At 51.0% G+C, this 23,293-nt stretch overlaps 8 protein-coding genes across 8 annotated transcripts; 3 read left to right on the forward strand and 5 right to left on the reverse strand.

Annotated features, from left to right (window-relative positions):
* Positions 1-880: 880 nt before the first annotated feature.
* On the reverse strand, positions 881-1,641 carry BO88DRAFT_44165 (mediator of RNA polymerase II transcription subunit 31). The gene has a single exon (XM_025709896.1). The coding sequence runs from the start codon at positions 1,476-1,478 to the stop codon at positions 1,023-1,025; it is 456 nt and encodes a 151-aa protein (XP_025563008.1). The 5' UTR covers positions 1,479-1,641; the 3' UTR covers positions 881-1,022.
* Positions 1,642-5,455: 3,814 nt separating this feature from the next.
* On the forward strand, positions 5,456-7,762 carry BO88DRAFT_44181 (Pal1 family protein). The gene is made up of 4 exons (XM_025709913.1): positions 5,456-5,799; positions 6,015-6,262; positions 6,329-6,767; positions 6,824-7,762. Exons 1-4 carry the CDS (start codon positions 5,736-5,738, stop codon positions 7,627-7,629), a joined length of 1,557 nt encoding a protein of 518 aa, XP_025563009.1. The 5' UTR covers positions 5,456-5,735; the 3' UTR covers positions 7,630-7,762.
* A 1,055-nt stretch (positions 7,763-8,817) lies between these two features.
* On the reverse strand, positions 8,818-12,291 carry BO88DRAFT_388495 (MCM DNA helicase complex subunit MCM2). Its single transcript, XM_025704870.1, has 5 exons — positions 12,192-12,291; positions 11,978-12,093; positions 9,623-11,925; positions 9,380-9,549; positions 8,818-9,324 (listed from the first exon to the last, which is right to left on the reverse strand). The coding sequence occupies exons 1-5, from the start codon at positions 12,194-12,196 to the stop codon at positions 9,222-9,224; spliced, it is 2,697 nt and encodes an 898-aa protein (XP_025563010.1). The 5' UTR covers positions 12,197-12,291; the 3' UTR covers positions 8,818-9,221.
* Positions 12,292-12,856: 565 nt separating this feature from the next.
* On the forward strand, positions 12,857-15,012 carry BO88DRAFT_44216 (putative metaphase-anaphase transition protein (Mlo2)). The gene is made up of 4 exons (XM_025709932.1): positions 12,857-13,078; positions 13,160-13,214; positions 13,287-14,751; positions 14,819-15,012. The coding sequence occupies exons 1-4, from the start codon at positions 12,963-12,965 to the stop codon at positions 14,824-14,826; spliced, it is 1,644 nt and encodes a 547-aa protein (XP_025563011.1). The 5' UTR covers positions 12,857-12,962; the 3' UTR covers positions 14,827-15,012.
* Positions 15,013-15,024: 12 nt separating this feature from the next.
* Positions 15,025-17,032, reverse strand: ssn3 (cyclin-dependent serine/threonine protein kinase SSN3). Its single transcript, XM_025709984.1, has 3 exons — positions 16,734-17,032; positions 16,324-16,474; positions 15,025-16,269 (listed from the first exon to the last, which is right to left on the reverse strand). Exons 1-3 carry the CDS (start codon positions 16,789-16,791, stop codon positions 15,198-15,200), a joined length of 1,281 nt encoding a protein of 426 aa, XP_025563012.1. The 5' UTR covers positions 16,792-17,032; the 3' UTR covers positions 15,025-15,197.
* A 268-nt stretch (positions 17,033-17,300) lies between these two features.
* BO88DRAFT_44244 (uncharacterized protein) lies at positions 17,301-17,706 on the reverse strand. The gene has a single exon (XM_025709954.1). It carries the CDS (start codon positions 17,612-17,614, stop codon positions 17,393-17,395), a length of 222 nt encoding a protein of 73 aa, XP_025563013.1. The 5' UTR covers positions 17,615-17,706; the 3' UTR covers positions 17,301-17,392.
* A 34-nt stretch (positions 17,707-17,740) lies between these two features.
* Positions 17,741-19,771, forward strand: BO88DRAFT_388505 (putative MFS glucose transporter). Its single transcript, XM_025704871.1, has 2 exons — positions 17,741-18,183; positions 18,258-19,771. Exons 1-2 carry the CDS (start codon positions 18,085-18,087, stop codon positions 19,632-19,634), a joined length of 1,476 nt encoding a protein of 491 aa, XP_025563014.1. The 5' UTR covers positions 17,741-18,084; the 3' UTR covers positions 19,635-19,771.
* A 485-nt stretch (positions 19,772-20,256) lies between these two features.
* BO88DRAFT_425561 (uncharacterized protein) lies at positions 20,257-21,504 on the reverse strand (the record flags this gene model as incomplete). The annotated part of the gene is made up of 1 exon (XM_025708838.1): positions 20,257-21,504. The coding sequence occupies one exon, from the start codon at positions 21,502-21,504 to the stop codon at positions 20,257-20,259; it is 1,248 nt and encodes a 415-aa protein (XP_025563015.1).
* Positions 21,505-23,293: the final 1,789 nt, after the last annotated feature.

Below are 23,293 nucleotides of genomic sequence, written 5' to 3' on the forward strand. Positions count from 1 at the left end.
ACACTGTCAACCGCGGAGGTTGGCAAGCGAGGCAGAAGCGAAAAGTGTCGCCCTCCGGTTTCTTTGGCGGATGGCGATAAGTTTAGTGTTGGGTTGCCGCGGCGAGATGAACCAACGACCTGCTCGGGAAATTCAGCCTGGCGCGCCGCTTCGGCCGCGTCACGGTTAGGCGGTCGCAGAACTTGCCCATATACCAGTTTAATTGTCCAAGATATGGACTTTGTATTTGATGTTTCCTACGTAGGCTCTTTCTCTCATATGATCTGATATATTCTTCTTTCATTCGAATTGGTCTATCAGTATTGGCTCAGATGCTCGATCTACAAGAGAGCAAGGTACCTAGGGAGAGTTTTTCCCCTGCAACCTAATACAACCCCACGGCAACGTCATAGGCAGAATATCAGGGACAGATGCTGCTCCTCCTATGGCTTGGGAGCGAAGTATCTGGGCATCACAGAGTCATTTAAAATACGAACATGTTGGATGCTTGGGGCATTTCCTGTCGTGTCGTACACCTGACTCCTCTCTTGGATGCGCATATTCCCTCCGTCTCGTACATCGGTGCCAGGCCCGCTCAGGACTCCATCGAGTAATCTCAACCGGAATAGCTCGGAAATCCCAGCTAAACAGAGAGGAGTATGTCGATGATCCTGAGGAGTGCTTGTCGAGGTGCATATTTGGTAGCTCCAATAATGAGCCGGTTCCAGGGCCGATCAGGGGATACCTCGGTCACACATGACTCCGGGGAGATCATGAACCATCTGGGGTTGCATTAGGACTACAGCATAAACCGCGGTGCATCAAGGTGTCCCAATATCGACAAGGATTGCTCATGCCCATGCCCCGTGCAGATCTTCTGATATTGTGTCTCAATTTTACCCCTCTCCGCAGCCTAGTAGTAGAAGACAGTGGCTGGAGCTTGAGCAAGACATCGTCCCGGGCAAACCACTGAACCAATCCACGTCGAGCCCAATGTGCAGCACGCCTGTTTCCTGCTACTTCCAGTGTCACTGCGCATTTTCCTAGCTTGCTTTGGCTTGTTCGCCCTCCTGGTCTCCAGACTCCGCAGCTGTGTCGACGGGTTCGGCGGCGACATCGGTCCCCGCTAGCCTTTCAATGACGTCGGGGCGAATGATGTCGCGACGGAAGTTCTCCTCCTGCAGTAGTCGTAGCGCCCGCAAAGTGGCACCGGGATGGGTCAGGAACTGGGCGTATTCGGGGGTCTTCCAGTAGGAATAGAGGTAGGCCAGGTATGCTGCAAATGCCTGCGCGTCGGGGTCTGCAGAATCATTGTTGACGTCGCTGTCATCACCGGACTTGTTTATGCCCAGCAGATTCGGATATGTCACGGCGAGGTGGGACAGGTAGTAGGGATTGGCGAGAGAAGACACAAACTCTAGCTCGAGGGTGAAGCGAGGGTTTGTGAGGGTCGGAGGCGGAGGCTGTTGTGGTTGATCGGTTGGGGGTGGCTGCTCCATGACGCGACGACGATGCTCTCGAACGAGCCAGAGGACCGAGGGGGTCGGTGACTGAGACTTGGAAGTCAAGAAAGATGTTGGTGGTGTGTAGGTTGCAACGAGTCGGAGCTATTCAGATAGACCGCGCGACCAGTTGGAGGTTGCCAAGACAGGCTCACCTCCGGCGCGGCAAGCTCCAATTCAATCTGATCTTGGTTGATATTCGATGGCTTCTATAGCCACTAGTGCCTCCCCACTTAGGTGTACTGGCCAGCAGTCACATGTAAAAGAACTGTAATCAAATCAGAGATTCTACTGGCATTTTACTCTTTCGTATCCTAATCAGTTACTGGGCGTCAGTTTGGCTCTTCATCCTGTTGCATAGTGTAGCTTGACACTAGAATTACTGTCCGAGTTATGGTTGAGGGCCATGAGATTCTTCTTCGATTGGACTGATCTTCAGTAACTACAAACCACATGGGAATCTGATGCAGGAATCAATAGAAGAAAGCCATTTTTGGGTCTACAGTACACAGAGCAAAGACAATGGGCAATAGTCACGATTTGCCTTTTTACTTCTCTCTATCCACCCCCAGCTGCAGGCTAAAGCTGCTAGAAAACACTAGACTGACCTAGAAAATCCCATTATATATGCAGAATGCCAATGGGTTACATTAGTAACTTTTTGGGTGAATATCTTAAGAACCAGAAGCAAGCTTTACTAATTAGTTAATCAGTCAATTGGTCGCTGTACGGAGCATTAGTCAATTGAAACCGGAATTTAGATGACGCCGACCCAGCCATTCAATGTCAAACAGCCGTTACGATAAATTAGCGCCATCGGGCGATTTATATGAGACTGGCGCCGGAATCAGATCGCCAAATAATCTTTTCACCTGGGTGATGGAGGGTCTTCTCGATCTATCTCAATGGCTTCGAACAGTATCCATCAGAGTTCAAACGAGCCACATTGCGGTATGAAACACATCGGAGATAAGCTCTGAGGGGACGGTGGTCCATCCTCGCCCACCTTTTGGCTGTTCGGGAATTCGATGACATCTTAAGCATTCTTTGGCTTGGCCAGAGCGAGACCTTCGCCCGGTTATCGATGCATGCTGCCGTACTTTGTAACACTGAACCGCTTGATGACGTTGTTTGTCGATCCAACGATAAGCCTAGATCAGACAGGCCGCTAACTATGAGATCCAGTAGGCAGGTCAAAACAAGACCGGATGCAGAGGGAGCTGAAAGACATTACGAACCGGCCCAACACGGTCTGGTCGAGACCACATCATTGATTGGAATCAAGATTTGTCCCTTCAGATGTCCTGAAAATACTTTGTCTGCCTTTCGAAACTATGGGTCACAGCTGTGCCACACACATGCATCCAGTCACAATGTCATGGTGTACTTGATACTAGTATCAACTAGTCAATAGTAGTGGTAGTTCCAGCAGCAGCCGTCAATCCGATACAAACCGGAGCCAGACGGCGCGGGACGATCGGGCCAGGGCTGAGAAAAGCAATATGGAATGATGCTGCAGGTCGGACATCTGGTCGAAGACTAGGATGATCGGACAGCTGTGCCGGCGGAGTCCGGATATATTCCAGTCCTTTTCTATGGTGGATATGATTGATGCGAAAAAAAAAAAAAATGGAATGGTAGTACTACGTATGCTGGCAGTGCTGCTGGTGGGCGGGCCAACAGGCTGCACAGTAACAGAGAGGCGCGCCACGAGTGAGAGTGCGACTCCATCGGTACCGTGGCGATATCCACCTGTCGTATTCCGTCGGTTTTGATCGAGGCAAAACTCACCGGCTGGATGGCTGCATCATCGTCATCATCATCATCTTGCTCCGCCTCAGAAAGGCAAGACACAAGACAGCATTCCGGACGCGATCGGACCGGAAAACGAGGGAAGGGGAAAAAGTGCGCGATTCCGGGATTTATAACCTATATACGCAAGCCACCCTCACTTACACGGTGGATTGAGCGGAAGTAAGGAATCAAATGGGTGGCCAAGGCAGGTCACGCAGCACAACCAAGAGGTGGATGGAATTAGTAAGATGCCGGTGGGATGGATTGTTGGTTCATTAATTAGTTAGTTAGACAGTCGATAATTATTATTAACCCAGCCTAGTTGGAATCAAGTAGGTAGTTAACTGGGTAACTGGTTGGTTAACTGGTTAACCGGCAGATGGATGAGGATGAGCATGACCAAGACTAAGACCAGGGGGGGGGGATCATCCTCATCGTGGGAGGCCCGCCGGTGTCGATCGGAAGGATAACAATGGATGGATGATGCAGCAGGTGGGCTTGCATTCTTGAGGGAGGAGCTGACGCAAGAGCACGAGTTTGTTGAGACTTTCCAGTACCGTTTTGGGAACTGAAATCAGGGCTCAAAACGTCTAAGCCATGCGAGAGAATGATGACAGCAACAATAATGGGTGAGTCCAGATGAACGTGGTGGAAGGAAGAAGGTGTGTGTTTGTTGGGTCTGTCGTGTCCTGCAGAAGCCAATGTTTGTTTCTATTCTCGGGGAGGAGGGGGAGTCAGTGAAGACTGGCACGAGAGGGAACCTGTGGAGATGAGAACGTTTGGTTCCCTCCTATCTAGTCTAGTGCCGTCTCTCCTCTCAAAACGTACAGGCAGCAGTATCTACTAGTCGAAGCTCGTCACTAGTTTATTCGGTTGGTTGGCCGATTGCTGACCGGAAAACAATCGAATGGAGCTGCAAAGTGTTTTTCCTGCATCCGCATCCCTACTAGTCGCATGAACCCCAGCTTTTCTTTTGTGTCTAGTTTGTGCCTAGGTACATTGCCATTCTACATATGATCGGGGGATAGTTCTGCGTAGTATTTGGAGTATTAGATCGATAGCAGTCGCAGGAGCAGAAGCAGGAAAAAAAAATAAATAAATAAATAAGGGAGGATCTGGGAGATGAGATGAGATGAGATGATTAATATGGAGTAGCAACAACCAAGCAAATCAATCCACAATTCAGGCACAGGAACGGACCAACCCCTGAGAAAAGTTGGGGTCGCCTGTCAAATTGACTCAATTAGTTTGCGTGGGCAGGAGGGAAGAAAAAGGTGGTGGCTGATGATTGATGATTGATTGACTGATCCCTGGGCAACCAGAGATGATTGAGATGAACTTTGCCCTTTCTTTCTCTTCTTTCTTATTCTATTTTCTTATTATTTTGTAGTATCCATCGAAGGTGTTGATACCTTTTTTTTATAATATCCGTATTATATTACTACTAGTATCTTCTATTTCATTCTAGTGATCGAATAGTAAAATAAGATAAAATTAAATAGAATAAAAATAAAAAACCTCCACTCCATTTTCAGTAATATCTCCTTTGGTTGGACCATTCAGTCATTCCTTCACTCACACCCCTCCCTCTTTCTCTCTCTCTCTCTCTCTCTCTTTCTTCCTTTCCTCCTTTTGCCGCGTCGACGATCGCCTCTTTCGGGCCCTTCATTTTGCCTCTTTTCAGCAGCTCGAGTGGTTCCGTCCATCATTTTCCCCAAGGGGTTCTGGATCCTCATTGGCACCCGTCATTCCCTCGCTCCTCTCCTCTTTCTCCTCTCTTTTTTATCCTTTTTTTCCCGTGCGTTGCTCCAAACTTAACTAGACTGATGACTTGATGCTAAAGTTACTTAGTTACTACTGCTACTAACTACTAAGTTACTCCTCCCGTACGGTAACTAAACCCACCCTCGGCTTTCTCTGTCTCCCTCTTTCCCTCCGCTCCATCTTCTCCCCCGTCCTCCCTCCCTCTCTCTCTCTCCCTCTCCCTCTCCCTCACACTAATTTACTCTCTCGCTCTTCTTTTCTCCTTGTTAATTCACTCCCCTCTTCTCTCTTTACAAATCATCTTCCCTTCCCCACCCATCCCTCCCTCGTTCAAACAAACATTTTAATCTCATCCGGAGAAATTTTCAAGCCTTTCCTTCTTCTTCTTCTTTTCCCCCCTCAAGTGGAATTAAGCAATCTTAAATTGAAAGACCGGTCCAACTTGCCGCTACGTACCAACTAAACTAAACGGTCCCCTCCCTCTCCCTCCAATTATTTCTCCTTGCCCCTGACCGACACCCGCGGCATCGTCGTTTCAGCATACGCCTAAGCTCTCTCTAGTCTGGCGTCTGCATTCACAGTCTCGGCCTCCTGATCATCCACTTACTCCTGTCTTTTTATGCTGTCTTTCTCTATTCCCCAATCATCTCCTCTAACCTACTCCCATCTCGATATCGCATTGCGTGGACTCGCAACATGTATGCCTCTCAACAGCCTGCCACCTACGCCTACCCACCTGGCGTGACGCTGGGCCCCTCAGGTGCGTCATCTTGCTGATTCCTGTTTTGTCCCCTGGTCCTGTCCTCCTTCCAGGATTCTTTGTTATCTCCCAGCCGTTTCACCTCTGGCGGGGCTTCCCCTTGGTCAGAGTGTTATCTGTCCTGTGCCGCCTTCTTTTCTATTTCAGACCGTGCTTCCCCATGCGAAAAGGCATCAGAAAAAACTAACCTTGATCTATCGTTCGCTCGACTACAGGCTCTCCTGTCCAACAAGCTTTCGGCCCAGCCCCTGTCAATCTGGGCTCCAACAATCCGTTTCGGAATCGTGCTCTGTCGCCTTCCGCCAGCTCTTTCGCATCCGCCAGTGGTCAATCTGAACGCCGAGTCTCTACGAATCCCTTTGACGACGACACCCTATCGCCGCAGTCGGCCCCCGTGATAGGGTCAACCATGGTCTCCCCGGTCGAGAGACAGGACATGACGTCGAACACTCGCGAACTCTTTGTATGCTCACCTCGCAGCCCTGACCACCGTCGCTCAGCCAGACTGACCTAGAACTACGTGATATAGGAGAACCTTTCCGTAAACCCTGCTCCCCAGAACACTGGTTACAGACAAGCTCCGCCGCGCCCGGACAAGCCCGCGCCCAACGGATACCCGACGAACCGCGTACCTCCGCCCAGGGAACGCCCAGAACGTCGCGACAAAGATACCTTGGACATCTTTGCCGACCCCCCGAAGACGAGCAGTGGCGGAAGATCGGGCTACAGAGAGCGGAGGCCTCGTCGCAACTCAGAGTCCTCGATCATGGAACGAACCCCCAAGCTTGTGGATACCGAGGACGAGAGACGCCGTCGTGAGCGACGACGCCGGGAGCGGGAGGCTCGCCATAGAGATGGAAAGGACGGCAAGGAGTCGAAGGATGGAAAGCCTCGTTCATCCAAAAAGTCCAACTACCACATGGACATTATCGATAAACTGGACGTGACCAGTATCTATGGCACTGGAAGTGAGTTGGAGCCCATTGCGACCTGGCAGAGGCGCTTGCTAACAGTGGTTGTGTAGTGTTCCATCACGATGGGCCGTTCGATGCCTGCAATCCTAACCGTAACCGCAAGGGCTTGCGTACTGCACCCATGCAGGCGTTCCCCAAGGACTCTGCCAACATGGCCCTTGGAGGCGCAGGGCCAAACAATGCCAACATTGATCTGAACCTGTTCCACGGAACCATGGACGAAGGCTACAATGACTATTCTACCAGCGCCGCCGTTGACCCCCGTAACAACAAGAGCGACACCGCGAACTTTGATCCAACCACTCGCATCGAACCTGTTCATGGAGCGGAGAGCATGGGTCTGGGAACTAGCACTTTCTTGGATGGTGCCCCCGCTAGCCGGGCAGACATTCAGCGCCGTGGAAGCGGGAACGAGAACGGTGGAGCTGGTCCCAGTGGAGGAGGCTTGCAGCGCAAGAAGAGTCTGGCCCAAAGACTGCGGGGCATGAACAAGCCCTCGAATCCCCGAGTGGTCTCTCCCGAGTCCTCCTACACCCCAGGTGTGCCGACTGGCTCTAGTCACATAGGAACCATCCGCGCCAATGAGAAGAACCCCTTCTTCCAGGATTATGACGATGCTTGGGACAAGAAGGGGGCCCAAATCAACATGTCCGAGGAATCACGTGGCACCACAGGTACACGAGCCCGTTCTTCCAGCAGCCCCAAGCAGAATACTGGTTTGGAGCGGAGGTTCACCAACGAACGTTCCAACACTGGCTTAGATGAGGGCAAGCCCAGCGGTGGCGGCGGCGGGTTCATCAACCGCATGAAGAGTTTGAGAAAGCCCCGGCCTGAGCGGCGCATCAGCAACGACTGAATAATTTGAGTGAACTGAATCAACGGCCGTACTTAAACTCCGTTGCTTGTGTTTGGCGCAGATGACGAGGGAAGTGCGAAGAGATGGAAACCGCTCTGGAAGCATCCCTCTTGCACTCCCTTTAGCGTCTATCTCGTATAGAAGATAGACAAAATGAGGCATATGATGAGATAAAGCATCGTGAATCGCAGGCTGGCGTAAACGACATATGATAATTATATCGTCTGCAGCGTTACCTTGGGATTTCCAACGCATCGCTCAAGGCTCATGAAGAGCGATTGTTTAAGCGCGCTATAAAGCGGCGTACTCGACTCCAATGCAAATGGGTTGGCGAGGCGGTGACAGGGGTGGTTGGTGTTTCATTTACTGGTAAACCACACGGTGTATGGGACGCGAAGGGACAAGGCGTTGAGTGAGCATTTAACTCTTGTATGCATGGGAATTCGGACCTGTGTTGGGACCGGCTGGGCTTTGCTGTTTTGTGCTTCTCTTGTTTGCTACTAGGGCTGTTTGAAGGCGATGTGTCTTTCAGCTGAATACATACTTTACCATGCTTGTACTGGCGGGCCCTTTTGGATCTATACATCACCGTAGCCATGATGTAGTTCATCCACTCAATTACTACAACTTAGCACATTACCCAACCGACTCGACATCCCGCCCAGGTCGACCACCCATGTTGTTATGCCATCCAAAAGACGGCTTTTTCGGGTTCAATACGATCATTTCACCACCAGAGATCTCTGGTGGCCGAGATAAAACACAAGAGGGTATATACATCATAAACACTATCATCAATAAATATTTCGGATTCTTCAGTCACGCTGAAGCTTGTAATGATACATTATAACTTCTAAGTTATTGTAAGAATACAGCATACTAACGATGACACACTAGTTAAACCGAACCATTAGAAAATACTATACACTGCTAGGGTCTATCTAACACACCGGTTCATGAGTATTGATGAGATAATAACAGCTACTGGTATCACAATGGCTGTTACGTTGTTCTAGGGAAAGGCACCTTCTGTATACTTACTAGTACTACTAGAACTATATGATGGGTGGCGGACTCACGGTACTGATAGTAATACTTATCAACATCACACGTTAGCAGTCGGAAAATACCCATTCTTTATTAATAGCATGATACGAAAATAAAATAAAACTAAAATAAATAAGAAAGTTACTCAATAAATACTTAATTCAGTTACTTAGGTAGGTATATCCGAGCTAGCTAGCACTGTAGCAGCAAGTTAAATAAACAATCCAAATCCAACAACAACCACCACCAAAGGGAATTATTGAGACTCATTCATTCCCAGACATACCCACACACACACAGACACACATGATCACATAGATTAACATCATGATGGAAAATAAAGTAAAGATATAAAAACCCCCCAATGAACCCTTCAACCTTCAACTCCCATAAACGTGATATGTGATAATACGTATGATCACGATCACAATCAACCCATATTCATAATGCTGCCAGTAAAAGCGAAACCCCACGCAAAACCCCTAATGACCGAAACCAGGAACCAAGTACGAAGATTAAACAAGACGCTGGTAAGACTTTTGTTCTTACCGCGCTCTTGTGGAAGACTGCATGCGCGGCTTGAATGGATCAGGGGCGGGGATGCCTGCTCTCCGCTTGGATTGGGGCTTGGGGCGGGAGAGTGTGTATCTATTAGATGGATTGTTAGTATACATTCTTTCATTGATGAATGGCGGGTACCTACTTGGCAAACGCCCTGGAAAGAGCCTTCTTGCAGCTGACTTTCTGGCTACCGATGAAGGAATCGACAGTGACAGCGATGGCACGGTCGATGTCCTGTGCGGAGCAGTATTCTGAGAGACGCATCTTGCAGAAAGATTCGGCGATACGCATGATGGCTTCGAGGTGACGAACCTGGATGGATTGTTAGTCAGTCTTATCCTGTCTCCCAGGACGTAATTTGAAAGTGATAGGAAGGGAGGCATACGGTGATGGGGTAAGCGCCGGTGGCCAGAGATTCGCGTCTCATGTCGGCGAATAGACGGGCGATCTTGTCCTGGTCAATCTGGTAGAGCTTGGGGTGGCAGCGTTCACGGGCGTAGAGGATGTATTTGCGGAGGAGTTCTTGAGGGATTTCGCCGTCCTTCTCGTCTTCGCGTCGTTGCTTCTCAGCATCTCGGGTAGCGAGTTCCTCGTCGGTCAGGGGCAGGCGCTGCTTGGTCTTCTTGTCGATGCGGTAGCCGTCTTCGTCAATGGGGTGTCCATCCGCGTTGATCAGGTTTCCGTCTTGGTCACGGAGAGGACGGGCGGGGTTGGCGCGGTGGTGGGATTCGATGACGAAGTTGGCGAGACGCTCATCCTCACTTGGGTCAACCAGATCGCGGACGACGCAGAGAATGTCGAAACGCGAAAGAATAGGTTCGGTGAGTTGGACGTTCTCGGAGAAGGGTGCGCTGCTGTTGTAGCGGCCGCCGATGGGGTTGGCGGCAGCAACGACGGCACAGCGAGCCTGCAGGGTGGTCACGATACCGGCCTTGGAGATGGAGATGGTCTGTTGTTCCATGGCTTCGTGGATGGAGGTACGGTCCTGGTCGTTCATCTTGTCGAACTCATCGATCAAGCAGGTACCGCGGTCTGCAAGGACAAGGGCTCCTCCTTCGAGGGTCCATTCGCTGGTGAGGGGATCGCGACGGACGCTGGCTGTCAAACCGACGGCACTGGCACCTTGACCGGTAGCAAAAACGGCTCTGTGGGCAGTCTTTTCGGTGTACTTGAGGAACTGGGACTTGGCGGTACCAGGGTCACCCAGAAGGAGGACGTTGATATCTCCACGAATGGACATCTTGCCTTGGGCTTCTTTGCTGACACCACCGAAGAGGGAGAGGGCGATGGCGGTCTTGACATCCAGATGGCCGTAGATACTAGGGGCAACGGAGCGAACGATCTTGTCGACAATCTCAGGGTCCCTGGACAGTGCACGGATCTCGCGCTCATCTTCTTCGGTCAAGTGGAAACCAGCCAGCTGGTCGTGGGACTTGACAACGTGGTTGGCCTCAATGATCGTGGCGAACACAGGGAAGCCGTTCTTGTTGTTGAGCTGCGCATCGTAGCTGTTCCGGTAAATACCCGTCACCTCGATTTCATCACCTGGCTTGGCCGAATCGATGAGATCAGCGAGAAGGACGACCTCGCGCTGGCGGGGGAGACGACCGGCGGGGACGGAGCCCGGAGATTCTTGGAGGGTCAGTTTCTGGTAGTTGCGGTAAACGGTCTTCTCGGAGTGCACAGAGAAGGGTCCCTTGGACTGGCAGTTCTGGCAGTACGAGATCTTGACTTCCGCACTGGCTTCCTGTTGGAAGGGACCAAGAGTGATGTTACACTTTCCACAAACGAACATGACATATTTGAGTTGCGGGAAGACACCGGTACGGCGAGTAACGACACCGCTGACGCGGATAAGGCAGTTGAGGTGGGACTGGCGCAGTTGACGGAGGGTATAGGAGACAGGGAGATCGGTAATGCGGACATGAATTTCGTTGTGGATATCGTGATATTGAGGGTAGTGGAAGAGAGTGACATCAAGCGCGACTTGGTCGAAGACCTTCAGCACCTCAGTGGGCTCGTTGGCAAGGAAGTATGCAAGAGCCGCTTTGGTTTCGAGTAGATGGGCGTAAGAAACTTCAAGAGAAGCCGAGTTGACCTCACCAAGGGTCTTGATCTTGTTTCCGTAGACCGAAGCACCGGCAGGGTCGGTGTACTCTGTCAGGAAGGACTTGAATTCTCTGTAGATGGAGCGAAGGACTTGGGGCTGCAGAACCCAGTCCGTAAGGTTAGAAGCCTTGACATCAGTCAACTCCTCCAGGGAGAGCTCCTCCATGGCATCATCACCCATCTCGACGTCGTCCCGGTCTTCATCATAGTGGTGTCTCCGGCGACGGGGTTGACGAGTGAGATCTATGTCACCATCTTCGTCGTCCTGCAAGAAAGCCGCAGGCATGCGACGGCGACGTTCGAGTTCTCGATCTCTCTTGTTCATGCGGGCTTCGAGTTGACGACGAGTAGCGACATCAAGTTCCTCATGGTCGCCGTCATCGTCGATGTATTCTCCTCTGTACTGGTCGTCTGCTGTGCTTCGGTAATCTTTCTCGAAATTGTCTCCAAACAGATCGATTCCGTCCTCGTCTTCAGCCATCTCGTCGATATCATCAATGTCACCCAGGAGCTCTGCTTCCTCATCGCGCTCGTTGTCATCGTCGTCGAAAGGAAGCATGGGAGGGGAAGAAGGGGGAGCTATTGCCAGCGTTAGTATCAGGAACCAGCCATCCACCATACCATGACTTACGACTCGAGGGGGGAACAACCGATGAGGTCTCATCATCGGGCTCTCTGGATCTCTTACGACGACCCAGGTTCCCTAGGCCGCGGTTTGCAGCAGAATTGCTGGGACGGAGTGGTGAACTGGGGAGACATTATTAGTATTCCGAGTGTTTTGAGGGGCAACCAAACGAGGTAGTTCCAAGCAACATTGTCAATCAATGGGCGAGGACATTACATACCTCATTGTGTGTGGTGTTCAGTCTGACAGGCGGGGAGGTGGAAGGGGCAGACTGAGGGAAGGTGAAGAAACAGCCGTGCGGAGGGTCTTTTTTTCTTTTCCGTTGGGCAACGCAGGAGTTCGAAGGGCCACAAGCTGAGAAGATCCTGGACTTGGCGCCGAACGCGTCTCCGAGACGCGCCAGCGACGCGTCCGTTTTCAATTAAACCCCGATTCGGAAATGCGACCCGCTCTGAGCCCAACGAAAAGTGGAATAGAATATGCTTCGTGGATACACTCGACTTCTGGGCAGTGGGAAAATGGAGCTCTTGGTACGTCATGCAGAATAGTTCATATTGGAATTACTCCTCATGGTCTAGTTTAATTGTCACCGAGGTATGTACAGACTACAGCGGGGTGGTTCTGCAGGAGCGAGAAGGAATCCAATTGCGCTTATACTTAGCTACTAAAAGCATCGTCAATCAACACCAGAGCCTGCAATATAGAATAGATACAGAATCCCATCAATTAGTTTATTATACTTTTGAAAGAAACCTTTCAGACCATCAATCAGAAGTCTCAGCCTGGGGAAATTGGAGCAGATTACCAACCACATAGGTGCAAACACGGCAAACACTTTACGGTTGCGCGCCGGCGCGTTACCATCGCCGCTCAGCCTCCTCCGTATGCGCAACCATCACCTATCCTTCACTCTTCAAACCCCGATCAATCTCTCTAAATAGGAACTTTCATTGAGATTGTTTCTGTATCGCGTGACGGTTCTTCGATAGACATGGCCAACACCGAGTCGGGCGACCCACCCCTCAATGCCGGACAGGCACTGAACGGACAAACTACCGCAGGGCGCCGCGAGAGCTTCAGCTCTCAAAACTCGCAGACCGCAAAAGAGTGAGGATCCATCGACCTACAACGCGCATGCACTGGCATTACATCGGGAATCTGTTGCGCAGACAACTAATGCCTCTATAGATTCATTGAATCGCAGATTCGACTTGAAGCCGATGCGCGTGAAGTCCTTCCATATGTAAGCTTACCTCACCTACGTATTGAAAAGAGAAAGATGAAGAAGTATAAAACATACTAACATCTATACAAGTCATTCGACACTTGTACACAAGACTTAGGACCCCTCCGCCAATCTCTCTTCGCCTGCCTTACCTGCAACCCCTCTACCTCGGAAGAGTCATATACCCCCGCCGCCGTGTGCTACTCATGCTCCATCTCCTGCCATGGCGAACATGATCTCGTCGAGCTCTTCAACAAGCGGAACTTTGTATGCGACTGTGGAACAACCCGCATGCCCGCCACCTCCCCATGCACCCTTCGGAACGATCCCAAGACCGGCGCCAAAGGCGTGCACTCAGAACAGCCTTACCAAGGCAACAAATACAACCACAACTTCCAGAACAAGTTTTGCGGATGCGGCGAGGACTATGACCCGCATAAGGAACGCGGTACCATGTTCCAGTGTTTGGGTCTGGGCACAGTAGAGACAGGGGGTTGTGGTGAAGACTGGTGGCACCCAGAATGCCTGATCGGCCTGCCGCGCGACTGGTACAAGGGTACGAAGAAAGACGGAACTGCCGATGGAGAGGCAGCCGACGATGACGAGGAAGAAGAGACTCCCCTACCGCCCGGATTCCCCGCAGAAGAAGACTTTGCGATCTTCCTCTGCTACAAGTGTGTCGACTCCAATCCCTGGGTAAAGCGCTACGCAGGAACGACAGGCTTCCTACCCCCAGTATACAAAGAAGGCGGACTCGCCAAACCCTCAGAAGAGGAAATTAAACCCGTCACTACAGAACAAACACCCCAGACCACAGAACCAGAGCAACCCAGCAACCCCAAGAAACGCAAAGCCGACGACAGCGCCGACGAAGAAAGCGATCCTGCTCCAAAGCGACCAAAAGAGGAGCCTACAGAAGAGCCCAAGCCCGTAAACAACGACACGACCACCCCTACCACCGAACCCAAACCCGACACATCTCAAGACACCGACAAAACCACCACCACACCCACCGAAGCAAAACCTACCACCATCACCGAACCCTCCCCACCCAAACACACCCACCTCCCCACAACCCCCCCAACCCGCACCTTCTCCCTCTTTCTGAAAGACGACTTCCGCGACCACTTCTGCCGCTGCCGCGACTGCTACCCACACCTAGCATCGCACCCCCAACTGCGCGAAGAAGAAGAGACCTACGAACCGCCCATGTCCGAAGACGGCGACGGCGAGGGTCCCAACGGGGGAGGCAGCACGGGCACAGGCAGTCTTCTGGACCGGGGCGAAGCAGCACTGAGCAACATTGACCGAGTGCGTGCTATCGAGGGCGCAATGGTGTATAACCATCTGCGCGATAAGGTGAAGGAGTTTCTAAAGCCGTTTGCGGAGACGGGTAAGGCCGTTAGTGCGGAGGATATCAAGTCCTATTTTGAGAAGTTGAGGGGCGATGAGCAGTCCATTCGGGATGCCGCGTCTTCTGCTGCTGGGGGTGGTGGTGGTGGTGGTGATGATGATGGGGATGGTGGGGAGGGAGGTGGTCGGAGGGAGCAGAGTGGTATGTATTTGTCCTTTTATCCCCTTGAGATTGGATGTGGATTTGCTAACTTGGTGGTTACTTCTAGGATATTGATTTTGTTATGGTTTGCATGGGATTAGTTGATGTTAGGTATACTGGGATCGGATTAGGGTACTATTATCTATGGGTCGACGAGGGCGTCATTTGCATTTAGTTTTAAGATTATCGGCATATTCAGGGGATGTCAAGATTGAACACATATGATACCGTGTCACATATTCGAACTTAGTTCATATCATTGAGTACAAGCTTGCTAGTTCAGAATTTCCTTATTCTCTAGCTTTGTGCACGAAGATAAGCATATTTGCAAGATAGAACAAAAACGCCAGTTCCAAATGCATATCTAGATTTCCGCACAAAATGCCACCCAGCCCTAAACGCCTTGTACATCCAAAGATTCTGCATACATTTACAGAAAAAAACCATCACTCTTTCAAGCGCTTGGTTGCCCTTCCCAACAGACTATCATCAGGCAGTCCGCTGCGCTTCGTGCCAGGCAAGCTACCAGAGCGAATATCGTTGTCATCCTGTGTCACCCGGCGATGAGGATATTTGCCCTCAAATCCTTCAAAGCAATTGGCGGAGATAGGACCCCCGTTCTTGAAGTAGGGATGTTCAAGAGCTTCTTGCGCGGTGATCCTCTTCGTCGGGTCGTATTCCAGTAGGCGTGACAGCAGATCGAACCCATCTGCCCCGGGTGTGCCAGCACTCGAGTTGGCGGAGTACCCGTTGTTCTTCAGGCAGCTCTGATACCAGCCTTCTAGGTTGGACGACCGGTTGAAATGCCCCGGGGCACGTGACATTGCCAATGACTGCAGCTGCGAATACTCTGGCATGGACACGATGCCAGGCCAGATCTCCTTGGTTGGGAGCCCCATAATCTCGATTATCTTCATCATCTGGTTGCGCTGGAATGGGACCGTCTTTTTACTGTCCATCTTGGCTTCCTCGCCTTTAAAAATGGGGCGGAGCGATAGCAGCTCCGCAAAAATGCACCCGACGGCCCACAAGTCAACAGCAGGGGTGTAGTGTCGACTCCCCATCAAGAGCTCAGGGGCACGGTACCAGATGGTGACGACAACCTTGTCTCCAGAGAAGAGAGAGTTAAGAGGTTTGTAGAAGAGACGGGCAAGTCCCAAGTCACCAATGCGAATCGCACCACTTGAGGTCACCAAGATGTTTGCTGGTTTGAGGTCCCGATGCAGTACCCAGTTGGTGTGAAGATACAGTAAGCCATTGAGCAGCTGAAATAGGATCGATCTGACCATCAAAGCCGGGATGGCATGCCTTTGCGGTTGGGTGTGATGATGAATAATCTGGAGCAGATCATGCTCTGTGTACTCAAAGACCATGAAGATACACTTGTCCTCCAGGATGATTTCGGCCAACTGCACTACATTGGGATGGTCCAATTCTGAGCACAAGGCCATTTCTCGGATGGCCGATTGGGAAAGACCGGTATACTGAATGATTTCGCCTTCTTTATCCGGCTTGAACCTATAGCGGGTAAGTCATGTGATGAAGCCGATATGCCAGGAGTGGGATGCCAACTTTTTGATCGCGAATTCCCCCTTCTGGCCATTTTTGCCAATGGCCTTGTAGACACGGCCATAAGTACCACTGCTGATAAATCCCACAATGTGGTATCTATCGCGCACACGTACTTTGCTGGTGTAACCAGAGCCGGGAGGCTTTCTCGCATCTAGACTCTCTTGATATAGGGTGTCAGCAGGGAGACTATGCACTTGTCCACAACCAACGTAAGAATTCAACAGCCAATTAAATTCCACGAGCAAGGATCAAGGGGGAGTGAAAAAAAGTCCGAGAGACCAAAAGAAATAGGGGGTGAAAAGGGGAAAGCTAATGGGGGAAAGGAGGATGAGAAGGATGAGGCGAGATTGTTGCAACCTCTATAACCGGCCGAAAGACGGCGGGTTAGTCTGGAGAGGGAAAGCCATTACCACGTGGATAAAACCCGCCGAGAGAATTATAGAACGGGAAGCTCCTTCCAAACATCATGGAAAAAGAACAGACAGAACAGCCGTTAACAGGCGTGGAGACAGGGACTGTTCAAGGACATTTAACGATTATATAAGGAAAGATAAAATAGTAGTAGTAGATCTGACAGCAGCGCAAGGTTCAACCAAAGTACATGGTGACGGAGCGGGTTCAGACAGCGATCAATAATAGTAAGATAAAATATGAAAAAAAAAAAAAAAAGTGGCAACACGGGCGAAAAGAGGGTGCTCGGAAGGGGAAAGACAGGAAAAGCGTCAAGTCAAGCTAAGCAGAGGCAGAGTAACAGTAACCGGTATTACCATCAACAGCAGCCTGCAGGCTCTTCTTTAGAGACAGACTTTGGCTGACGGTGGCCGCAGCGGGCCTGGAAGTCGTACTTAACGGGCCGGACGAGGAAGGCGGGTTTGTCAGACTCATGGACGAGGTGGAGGCGACCGGAAAAGGGAGTCAGAGTTAGAGACCGTGAGGGAGAGGGAAAGACGATGATTAGTTCGTTAGGGGAAGTGGTCAGGTCAAGAGAGGGCACTTTTAGGCTATCCGTGGAAACTGCAACGCTGCGATGGAGTCCGGGAACCATACGCGGAGACACTGATCTCCACCACTATGGGGAAAGCAACAAAAGGTCCAACAGCAAGCCTGCAGGAGGAGAGATGGTCAGTGAGTTGAGACGGACCAACACGCGCCGAGAGGAGTGGGAAAAAAACAAGAAGGATTTAAAGCCAAAAAGGCAAATAAGAGGGAAACACCGCAAAGCCAAAAGCCAAAAACCGGCGCCAAAGAGAGAGAGTGAGTGAGTGAGTGAATGGAAAGAGTGAGGCTGCATCGGAGGGAAAGTGGCTGACTCATCACTCTGAGCCCTCCCCTCCTCATCCAAGCAATCAATTGATCAATCCATCAACATTTACACGATAGAAAATAATAATTGTACTTGTAGGATGTCTGGACCCTGTCTGGCTTGTGTTTCTACAATTGACATATATCAATAATTAATTACTGTCCTCTGTACTTTAACAATCTATAAAAACACCATCTGCAAGCCATCCACTGCACTCCCTCCTGTTGATAAGACTCCTCCCCCTGGATTCCCTCCGATAACGCGGAGTTTCCTTGTCCCGATTATAGACGCCCATCCGCAACGTCATCAACACGCTGCTCCTCTCCGACTGACTGCCATTCCCTTCCATTCATCCAGGTGCAATGACCGGGTAACAGCAGATCTATCCCCCATTTACTGACCGAGAGCTCTGTGGATTATCGAGACACCTCGTACTCAACAACGTCTCAACCACAATCATGGTCTCTCCAGAGCCGATCCGATCTCGGGTCACGCCATACTTGATCTACCTCGTGTTTATCACAACATTAGGACCACTCCAATTCGGTTATCACCTGGTAAGGTCTAACCTTTTCACAACTACAACCTCAACCGCCTCCCCCGGCTCATACTGACACTTACTATCCGACAGGCCGAACTTAATGCCCCTCAGGCGGTGATCACCTGCGAGCGGAAGAGCATCCATTCCTCCACCGAGGCACTCTCTCTACCACAATGCATCCCCATGAACGCTTCGCAATTCGGCCTGGTGTCGTCAATCTACACCCTTGGTGGACTCTTGGGAGCCCTGCTGGCAGGGCCAGTTGCCACCAAACATGGTCGCCTCTTTGCTCTGCGAGCAACCACTCTATTCTTCATTCTGGGGCCCGTGGCTGAAACATGCGCATCCAACATTCCCCTCCTAAGTCTAGGCCGGCTGCTGTCCGGCATTGGAGCAGGAGCTGCGATTGTCGTCGGCCCCATCTACATTTCCGAAATCGCTCCACCCAGCGCTAGAGGTTTCTTTGGTGCCTTCACGCAGGTCATGACCAACGTCGGCATCCTATTAACCCAGTCCCTCGGATACTTCCTAAGCGAGGGCAGCAAATGGCGAGGCATCCTCGCCATTGCCGGCTTCATCGGAGCCCTCCAGCTCCTCGGTCTCACCCTAGTCCCAGAAAGCCCCACCTGGCTCGCCGAGCACCAGAAGAGCAGTCTAGCCAGACAAGTCCTGCAACGGCTGCGCGGAAAGGACGCAGACATCGAAGAGGAAATCGAGGGATGGCCATCCTCAACAGCGGGACCAACAGATGACATCTCCGGCGAAGAGCAATCGCTCCTCACGCCACCATCCGGCAACATGCCACCCAAGCAACCCCCCGTCACCATCTTCCACACCATCACTAACCCAACCTACCGACCAGCCATCATCGCCGTTGTCGGCGTCATGGTCGCCCAACAATTCACCGGCATCAACAGCATCATCATGTACAGCGTCTCCCTTTTACAAACCATCCTCCCCACCACCGCCGCCCTCCTCACCGTCATCATCTCCGCCATCAACCTCATCATCACCCTCGCCTGCTCTCCTCTCCCCGACAAAATCGGCCGTCGATCCTGCCTCCTCCTCAGCATCACCGGCATGGGTCTCAATTCCATGCTCCTAGCCCTAGCCATCTACTTCAACCAAAAGGTCCTCTCCGCTATCGCCGTCCTCCTCTTCGTCTCCTGCTTCGCCGTCGGCCTAGGCCCCGTCCCATTCATCCTCGCCTCGGAGCTCGTCGGCCCCGAAGCCGTCGGCGCCGCGCAAAGCTGCGCCTTGGCTGCCAATTGGATCGCCACTTTCGTAGTAGCGCAGTTCTTCCCCATGTTGAATGATGCCCTTGGTGGCCGTGGCAAGATCTACTGGGTCTTTACGGGTATGGCGTGTCTCCTCGGTGGGTTTATCTATTGGCGTGTTCCGGAGACGAAGGGGAAGGCTAGTGCGGATGAGGTCTGGGGGAGGGATGATCGTCGACGACGGGATTGAGTTGAGATTGAGTAGCTGTTGGGGTAGCTTGCGTAATATTTCTGTATGGTCCGTACGGTATCTATTCGAGTGTCTACAGTATGAGATATATAGCCTTCAATTTATCGATCAAGTAAGGCTTAATATTATTTAGGAAGCTTGATATGGTATGTTCGTCGGGCTCGCTTTACTTTCGTTTTGTAATCGTTACCGAAGCAGAAATATGATATGGGCGTGTAAGGTTCAGATTGCGCCGCGAAAACGTATGTGTGGAAGACAGATGCTCCTAGCATTCTCAGTAAAAAATCATATGCTTCAGATGAGTCAATTGCTTTAAATAACATGAACGCTAATCTGGTATTAGTGCAGTAGTATGTTCTTAGTTAAATATCAAACATGAAACTAGCCAGCAAATGCAACAAGTTAGTAGAAGATATCCCAGTCTAAGCCGCTATGCTGTATACCCTGCTTCTCGTAATCGAGAGAAAAACTCTAGTGATGAATCTGCAAACGCTAACAGGCATATCTATCGTAACGTCAATCATTCATCTCCAACAATTCATACTTCATCCTGGTAACAATCATGAGAATGTCTGTATCGATCTGTACCCACTGCAGATTCATACAGCCCCCATGGCCAGCATCACTTGCTAGCTGACATTTGTGGCGGGGCACGTGGTTGCATCTCCAGTGGCGTAGCAGACTCCTCGGTAGACGCCTGCGACATCAGACGGTCCCTTGCCGTTTCAGGATTCCAGAGCTCGGCATTTGCGCCGCAGTTGTCTTTGGCCTCATCTAACCATCTATCCCATGCGTCGGTCGACGGGGCCAGGCCTCCTTTTCGGACCCATGCAATCTCTCCGGTCTCCCGAATAGCCTCCCACAAGGCTTTAGTGTAGTTCTTCGTCTTTGCCGTTCTGACAGTCTTCACGTCATATCGGCTCAAGTCCCACATTTCCCCCGGATCCATCAGCAGGGCCAGGGCAAAGTATAGGATATTCAGGATGATGTATGCGACGCCGACGGCAATCTGCATCGTCCATCCGCAGTTACTGAAGAGAATAATTGCCGCCATGAGAAGGACCGTGCTGCAAGCCAAAAGTGCTTGGTGGCCTCGAGTCTTGAATACGTAGCGACAGCTTTCTGCTCCCCCGTACAGCTCTCTCGTTATCTCTTCGGGGCATTCGACCACAATAAAAGCCCCGTTACGCGTCTTCATGACAATATCCCCCTTCGTTACCTTGTTTCTTGCCGTACGGGTGGATAGCCTCGGATACCATTGCGCAGATAGGCAGGCAGCGCTGGTAGACAACGACATGGCGGCGAGGGCGACGAGGGCCACGCCGTCGTGGATCATACCCGCCCAGATGAAGAGGCCGATGGTCATTAGAATTGAAATCAAGGTCACTAGATTTAGCGCACTGAGAGACTTCAACGGGACGATGACCTCTTTCTTGTCGTCGTCCGGCTGTTGTTTTTGCTCGGCATCAGTTTGCGTTCCTCCATTCTCGACATCGTCCACCACTGCTGCGCTTTTAATGGTGCCCTTCTCCGGTTCCCGATATGTAATCTTGTAGGACCGAAACTCATACTCCTCCAGCTCCTCGAGCTTGTGGATGACATTGGCGAAGAAATTGAGTTCGGTGAAGCGCGTACCGGATTTGACGCCAATGATAGTGACTTCCTTGACAGAGGGGAGTCGGTTGGGCCGATCTGTATCCAGCAGTGATTCAGGGGCGGGTAGGATACGTGGGAACCCGGCAAATGGGAACGCCGTGATTGCCTGCTTATGCTTTTCAATAGAGGATCCTCCGATAATGGCCAGAAGGGAGACGATATCAAACCGCCAGCTCTGTGCTTCGGAATCGAGCGTCGTCGGAAACCAGCCCATGTTGTCTTCAAATCAGATTATGGCAGTAAATGTCTGCAGAAATGTGCCCGAAGGATAAATTTGCTGCAGAATCACAGTCCAAACATGGATATGAAGTGATTCTTCCAGCAAGATGGCGGGGTATTTGAGGGACCATGTAAATGTAGGTCACGGAGAGTTGGCAGAGGTAAGGAGTCTTATAAGCGTCAGTGGAGGAACCCATAGGAAGCACTGCAATTTCTGGCGAGCTGAAGGTCTGCCTTGGCCAATCGATCGACCGCAGCAAAAGCTGCCAGCCACCTGTACTCCATATGATAGGTGGTGCTCAGGTGTTCGGCTGAGGTTGATTTGCATCCCGAACCGCTGCTGCATTAGCGGCCAGCCTAGTCGTGGACCCGAGTCGGCCGCCCACAGCTTAACTGCATCAAAGCTTCAGTCAGCTGGAAGGCGGTATGGATGCATCATAAGTGGAGGAGAGGCGAGTTCATCTTGTTCGACAGGCCAGAGACCCGTCAAATATTTTTGCAGTTGTTGAGTATCTGTTTTGCGTGGATAGCTGGAGGAGAGCCGAGCAGGAGCGGTAGCTTGAAACTCCAGTGGCTGGGTGCCGCGAGAGATCTGAGGAGTTCGTGGCATCGATAGAGACCCTTAGTACGTAGCAATCATTTGGCCTATCATAGGAATGAGTCTGCTGCAGCCTATCCCAATTTAGGTCGAAGGCAAACAACTAATCATGTCGGAGGTCCCTGTTTGTTGATCAGCCTTGAAGTGATGGCTCGACAAGTGTACTTCGAACCCACTCAGCTGAGCGACGGTCGCTCCTGCCCTCCCCTTCTCTAAAATACTAGCTTGGGTAGCTATGAGATGTTGGTTCGTCCATACGTTGATTTGAGAATAGAGGATATGATGTGAAAGTGCCAGGTGGGGGTAGAAGAGGTACTCTTAAGTAGTACTACTACCATGTTGTGGTAGCACTTGAATATGGCGAAGAGCGACCCTTGTCTATACAGCGATAACCCCGCCAATGCACAGCACAGCAGCTGAGCCGTGCTGGATGGTCAGTGAACATTCCACCTTTATTCCATAGAGGTGATCTATTTCTCTGGGATCGATGGCGATGTCGGCGTTAACCCGCAAGTAGCAGTTTACTCCGCAGCAAGGGATTGTGCAAAAACGTGTCGCTTCGGGAGACCCCAGATTGACGGGAACTGTTGATGGTCGTACGAAAAGAAAATCTGATCCTGATTGAGCCAGGTGATAGACATGTATCTTGTAAAGCTTTACTCCGTACGATGCGCAACCAGCTTGAATGCTCCGTCGACTGACCAGTCACTTTCATCATTCTTCGTGACTTAGGCATGCGGTAGCTTGAGCTCTGTTCCACAAGGATCCATGGTCAAATAAATAATTTATCAGTGAGAGATTTACACCGATAGTGAAGTCAGCCTTAGCACAAACTAAACATCATCTGCTACACGTAGCTAATTATCAAGAGTCAAGATCTTTAAAGCTGCAAAGCATTTGACCGATGGGCCGAACCATGGTTCCAGCATGAGGAAGTGGAGAGGGAAACTGCCTAATGTCTTTGTTTCTGGACAAAATCCAACCCACAATTTCCAGAGTGACTTCATTTTCACCGCCTTCAGGCAACCATCTTTAATCGGGCGTTGCTTCCGACAGTCCCAGTCCTTTAATAGACTACTCATAATTTGTTCCCTTCGACCCTTTCGGTTATTCATTGACATTTTGACTTACTCCGGGGGTGGGGGGTACAGGGCTGAAGCAGGGACAACGAGGCAGTGATCCATAG

The sequence above is a fragment of the Aspergillus vadensis genome, assembly GCF_003184925.1.
Source record: "Aspergillus vadensis CBS 113365 unplaced genomic scaffold BO88scaffold_11, whole genome shotgun sequence".
NCBI lineage: Eukaryota > Fungi > Ascomycota > Eurotiomycetes > Eurotiales > Aspergillaceae > Aspergillus > Aspergillus vadensis.